This window comes from Bombus impatiens, unplaced genomic scaffold (genome assembly GCF_000188095.3).
Source record: "Bombus impatiens unplaced genomic scaffold, BIMP_2.2 scf_0074, whole genome shotgun sequence".
Lineage (NCBI taxonomy): Eukaryota > Metazoa > Arthropoda > Insecta > Hymenoptera > Apidae > Bombus > Bombus impatiens.
The window spans coordinates 104,178-110,181 of record NT_176493.1 but is presented as its reverse complement, the minus strand read 5'-3'; the positions used below and the strand labels follow the sequence as shown (position 1 = coordinate 110,181).

Sequence of the window (6,004 nt, the reverse complement as noted above, 5' to 3'; positions counted from 1 at the left end):
ATATATATATATATATATATATATATATATATATATATATATATATATATATATATATATATATATATATATATATATATATATATATATATATATATATATATATATATATATATATATATATATATATATATATATATATATATATATATATATATATATATATATATATATATATATATATATATATATATATATATATATATATATATATATATATATATATATATATATATATATATATATATATATATATATATATATATATATATATATATATATATATATATATATATATATATATACATATAGACAATGATTTTGAAAAATTGAATTTTTATTATGAAAAATTGTTTTTGAAAAGTAAAAATTCCTTGTATTCGATAAAAAGAAAAAACTCACGACTTTCTCTAATCTCACACAATGAAATGAATCTGGAATCACAGAAAGCGAATATTTCCATCAATTTCGTGCAGCTTTGTCTTCATATTTTGCAAGTCACGTCCACTGTTTTAATGCTTTGCGCATTCTCTTAATCGGTTTCTAAAATTATCTGCGGGAACATAATATTCAGACGTCACAATCTGTGTTAAGGTCGAGCAAAGGAAAAGTGGAGCGAATATTCGCTCGTCACTGTCGAACTGCATTTCACGCGAAAACTTTATCGACAAGCCGATGTTCCAAGAAAAAGAGAATGAAAAAGCGAAAAAGCATAAACTTACGATAGCCTTATGAAAAAATAGATAAGTAATAAAAATAATAATGTCTTAGAGAAATATTATTCAAGGCCATATTGACGAGAAAAATAGGTTTTGACACAGAGCCGAAAGTTTAGACATTATCCAGTGACTCTCCCGTATCAAGCGGAGCCAGGCACTGTTTATAGATTACCACCGGGCGTACACTGTTGGTTGCTATAGCTTGAAAACGGTTTTCCACCTGTGTGCCACCTTTCGTCGGCACGAAGGAATCTCTCAAGGGTTGTATCCAGCGTGGGGGAGTCGATCACGGTTAGCCACACAGCGAAGTAACCCCGTCCACCAGGATAGAACTGTTGAAAAATGGAAGAACCCTTATCTTGGAGGATACCTGAAAGCACTCGACGAGAATCCCATTCGGCTGGCAGTTGATAAACCGAAGGAAAGGGTCGTGGAAAGATCGTAGGCCTATCGAGAGTGGCAGGTAAGAAGTAAAAAGGAAGGAAGAAAAAGCGTAATCTAGAGTGGACAAACGTCAAGAAAAAGACGTTTGGAGGACGTGAAAGAACATAAAGAGGGATGTCTGAATGGGTGGTGTCTGCTCGTGTCGAGGTCGCGGTAGCCAGGTGAATGCTGGCTCGATCCTTGATCGAGTGATCAGTCATGCGAGCGACGAGGATCAATGTCTATTGTATCGTCTGGCCAATTATAAGAAGGGCGGCGAGCTGATCGAGTCGTACAATCAAGGTGGCCAAGCGGAAGTGGAAAAATTGATCAGGGAACAGTTCGGTGTACTGATGTACGCAGATGGGAAGGGTCAGGCGATCAATCGGGCGGAATATCTACGTTGGAAATTCCGTGACCTCGAGCAGGTTGTGCTACCAATAGAGGCTTCTTTGTCACAGTTTGATCCTCTGGCTCAATGGAACGATCATGAAGCATGTTGGCAGATGCAATATAGAGGATCACTCGGAGAGACTCTCCTGCATGTCCTGATTATATGCGATACCAGGATACACACACGACTAGCGCGTATTCTGCTTAAGTGCTTTCCACGATTGGCTATTGACGTAGTCGAGGGCGAGGAGTACCTCGGCGCTAGCGCTCTGCATCTCGCTATCGCGTACAACAATAATGAACTGGTTCAAGATCTCGTGGAGGCGGGAGCGATTATTTCTCAGAGGGCGATAGGCAGCTTTTTCCTGCCTAGGGACCAACAACGAACGAATCCAGCTAAGAATACGGATTACGAGGGATTAGCATACCTGGGAGAGTATCCCCTCGCCTGGGCTGCTTGCTGTGCAAACGAGAGTGTTTACAACTTATTACTCGACTCTGGCGCTGATCCCGACGAGCAGGACTCTTTTGGGAACATGATACTACATATGGTAGTCGTTTGTGATAAATTGGTATGTACTTGTTAAATTTGCTTATATCGTACGTTATTCTAAGCAAATGTTCATTTGAATTACTGTTTTGTTTTTGCAATATTCTTTGAATATTTCTATTTCACTGTTTCGAGAGGCATATTTTTCTATAATATGTAAATTGATTAATCGAACGATATCTTGTACAAGTATATATCGTTATTCAAGGTTCAATTCGTGGTAATAGTTAATATGTGATGCTATTTCTTTTATCTTTTATACACATTTTTATACCGCATTATACGCATCTTTTATACCACATTCAGTCGCATAAGATCTCGAAGAAAACATTTTTATGATATTTTCCTTAATAAATTATTGACAGAACAACTTCTTACGTATATGTGTATGCATTTATTCTGCATAAACATCGCATCATAATTCTCAAAGAAGAAATATTTATTATTATTTGAAATTGTATGTCTAGAGAACCTTGAACAACAACTTACGATTGTTTTCTATAGAAATTTTTTAAACAACACTGAGCACTTGAATTCCTTGTCCTATAGCATAAGTATACCTAACTATAATTCATACATGATAAACAGGAAGCATATCGACGAAAATTTAAAAGGTTTCGCGATCTAGCAAATGTGGACGTAGTCGTAGTGTTTAAAAACCTAATTAACTCGTCTAGCCATAAAAGCTTTATAAGATAAAGGATTAATAGGCCTCATACGGCTTTAAACGATAAAATCGAAGTAGCATTCACGATATCAGATAGAATATATCGAACGAACAGGTGAATTAATCGACTCACCATAAATATTATTCTGCGTATCGGTAATTTCCATATAACGTAATTGAAAATAGTTTACTCGGTTATTGGTGTAACAAAGCTCTAATAAAGGTTATTTGTTGGCAAACCGGTCAAAAATTGATCGCTATATTGATTTTTTCAAAGGAACCGGAAAAAATTTCAAGCTGCAATTTACCAATATTTTTGCCAGATTTTTTTTATTTTTTATTCGTAACTATCTGCATATTTTCACAAGGTTATATCGGTTTTCGTGGAATCATGATCCGACCAAGTCGAAAGTTATTTCGGGAGAGTATGTATCTTTACAATTCGTGCTACATTGATAAACAATTAAATATAACAAAGCAACGGTGTATAAAAATGGAACATCGAGTATTCGAAAACTCGATTAACTACGATTTGGTTTGTTTATATATACATACGTACACATGCAATACCAAGCCCATACGACTTTAACCTCGTATGACTTCTTCATTCTTTTGAAAAGGTAGTAAAAAATAAGATAGTAGAGGAATTACGCTTTTATATGTGTACATTTTAGACAAATAAAACCACATTTTTTTTCAACCCCCGTAGCACAGTCAATATCGCAAGTTTCTTCATAATATTCATTTTCATTTTTTTTTTATTTTCATCGCTTATTTCATTATTACGTTACGTATTTAATATTACAATATTGTACGCGAACATTCTATCCCTTATTTACTTGCAACGAATATATAAAAAAGAAAGAAAAGTCGATATCACTGAACCAACGCAAACGAATACCATTTTAAACAAGAGACCACACAGCGTACTGGTCTGTTTTTCTTAGACCATCGAGAAAGATTTCCACTAAATCGAGTACAATAGCACGGCTGTATAACGCAGGACATGTTCGGGTATGCCCTCCGTCATCCGAAGCTTCCTGCTCGCAATGGGATCGTGAATGCCGCCGGACTGACCCCATTGACGCTCGCCTGCCAGCTGGGTCGCGCAGAGGTCTTTCGGGAGATGTTGGAACTGTCTGCACGAGAATTCTGGCGTTACAGTAATATCACCTGCTCGGCATATCCGCTGAATGCACTCGACACGCTGTTACCTGACGGCAGAACAAGTACGTCGTAATGCTAATCGAATTACACGCTTTCGAGAATCGTCGTCCGGGTTTCGTCGTCCACGAGCAACGTTCAAGTGGCCACTCACTTTGTGACGGGCCTTCGTATAACTGCCAAGACTCAAGGCCGAATCGTCTTTAGATCGTTTCCTCTATTTCGGTGGAAAAAAGGGGATACCGGTTCTCCGGTAATACCATGTAATTGGCTCGCCTTTTTCGAATCCCGATCGACACCTCTTGATTGATTTTCTGAGGGAAATACCGGTGCTTTGAAATCAGTGTTCTGGGAGAGCCGGAAATTTGTAGCTGCTTTGGGACCTTTAATTTATGGAATTGCCAGATCGTGCGAATATCGTTGGTAATAGAAGATAAAATATATTCCAGGTTTTGGTTTGATATTTAAGGTACTAACGATTTTTCGACGATACCAGCGCTCGTGGAGATAAAATATGGGTTTAAGAAGAACACTGTGCATGATTCGAGCTCGATTCGATGTGATTTTACGCGTATGTAGTTGCGCGTATGATATTATTCTTTGATATGAGGGGGAAATCACTAAAACCTTGAAGAGAATTTTTGCGCGAAAGAGTATTTAAGATTCAAAAATAATTATCTTATTTTTAAATAGTTACGTTTGTTCATTTCTGATAACAGATACGTACTTTATTATATATCGAGTGCAGATTTAATAATTTTAATAAATGACGAACAACATTCGCCATGGATTTCGAATTGCGAACATCTTTCGAAGCACCGTTGTATTTTATTTTTTGAACTTTTATTTTGAACTTTGTATTTTATTTTTAGAATTAAAAACTGTGGAACTGAATTGAGGATCGAACGAAACATTCTCCTTATTTGAATAGAATTTTTCTTTTTTACAAAACAGAATTTTTAATTAAACAGTTCACAAACGTTTATACAAGTGGTTGACGAAAGACATATGATTAGATACGTTAAGAACTTTCTTACGGAACATGCGAATCTTTTAAGATCTTTCGTATGGACTTGTAGATTTTTAAGAACCTTTTTAAGAATTTTGCGGATTTTAAACGTTCACATTGACGAACTTTTCCGACTTTGTCAAGAATTTACTCAGACTTTGTACGCATTTGAGAAAGTATAACACTCGTTAATTGCGAGTATTACCAAATACTGAATCAAGAAACGAGCAATCATATAATTCGACCGTGAGACCTCGATATCCATGAGCAATCACATTATTCGCGATCGTCGTTTAATTTCCACGAAATTCGTCTTCGATAGAGAGACGCACCGTGCACGAAGCTAAGCCCCGTTACCATGCCACGATCTGCATTTAAAGAGCCCGGCAATCGGACTTCTGCCAAATTGTATCGAAGTTCCCAGCAGTCTCTTGAGCCTGCCTGCTTTCCTTTCTTCTCTCTCATTCACCTTCGAATTCGTGCAAAGTGGATGTATCCATCCACGATTGGCGAGTTTTCTAGACGTTTCGGTGATTCATGGGAAGCAAAGAAAGAAACGGAAGGGAAAGACAGAAACAGCAAGATAGAGAGATAGAGAGAAAGCATAGATGCCAGTGTGAAGATTGTGCAACGTTGGGAATGCCACCCTCGAAGAGGGGCGCGGAAACGGTGTAAGAAGGAAGACAAGGGAAAGCGGGTCGTTGCAGGATGCAATTACGGCCATTTAACGAAGTTTCGAGATTAGCCGCGGACGCGGAGTTGGGTGCTCGCGTTTCATTTAGTTTCGGAATCCATTATCCTTTCACCCAGCTCTTCCTCCAACCTAACCTCACTACCACTTCGTACCCACCATCGTCTCTCCACGCTCCTTCGTTTCCTAGCCGTGTCCGTCTTTGTCACCGCGGCGTGAATGTCATCCGATGGATTCGCCGATAGCTGAGTCAAGACGAACCTACCGACTAAAGGATGGGGATGACACGGGGTGGAGAGAGGGTAACCATGTCGTTGGTATATATGTATAAGAGAGGGTGAACTTTGGGCTTGCTCTCCTTCCAACGGGAACGCTTAATTACTCCGAT

At 37.8% G+C, this 6,004-nt stretch overlaps 1 protein-coding gene across 2 annotated transcripts in view; it reads left to right on the top strand.

The window, feature by feature from the left end:
* The first annotated feature begins 358 nt into the window (after positions 1-358).
* LOC100747394 overlaps positions 359-6,004 on the top strand; it is a 56,381-nt gene continuing 50,735 nt past the window's right edge. For both annotated transcript variants that reach the window (XM_024372462.2, XM_003485651.4), the window contains exons 1-2: positions 359-2,107; positions 3,756-3,981. In XM_024372462.2, the coding sequence (XP_024228230.1) occupies positions 1,286-2,107; positions 3,756-3,981 (1,048 nt within the window). In that variant the 5' untranslated portion in view covers positions 359-1,285. The remainder of the gene's footprint in view (positions 2,108-3,755; positions 3,982-6,004) is intronic.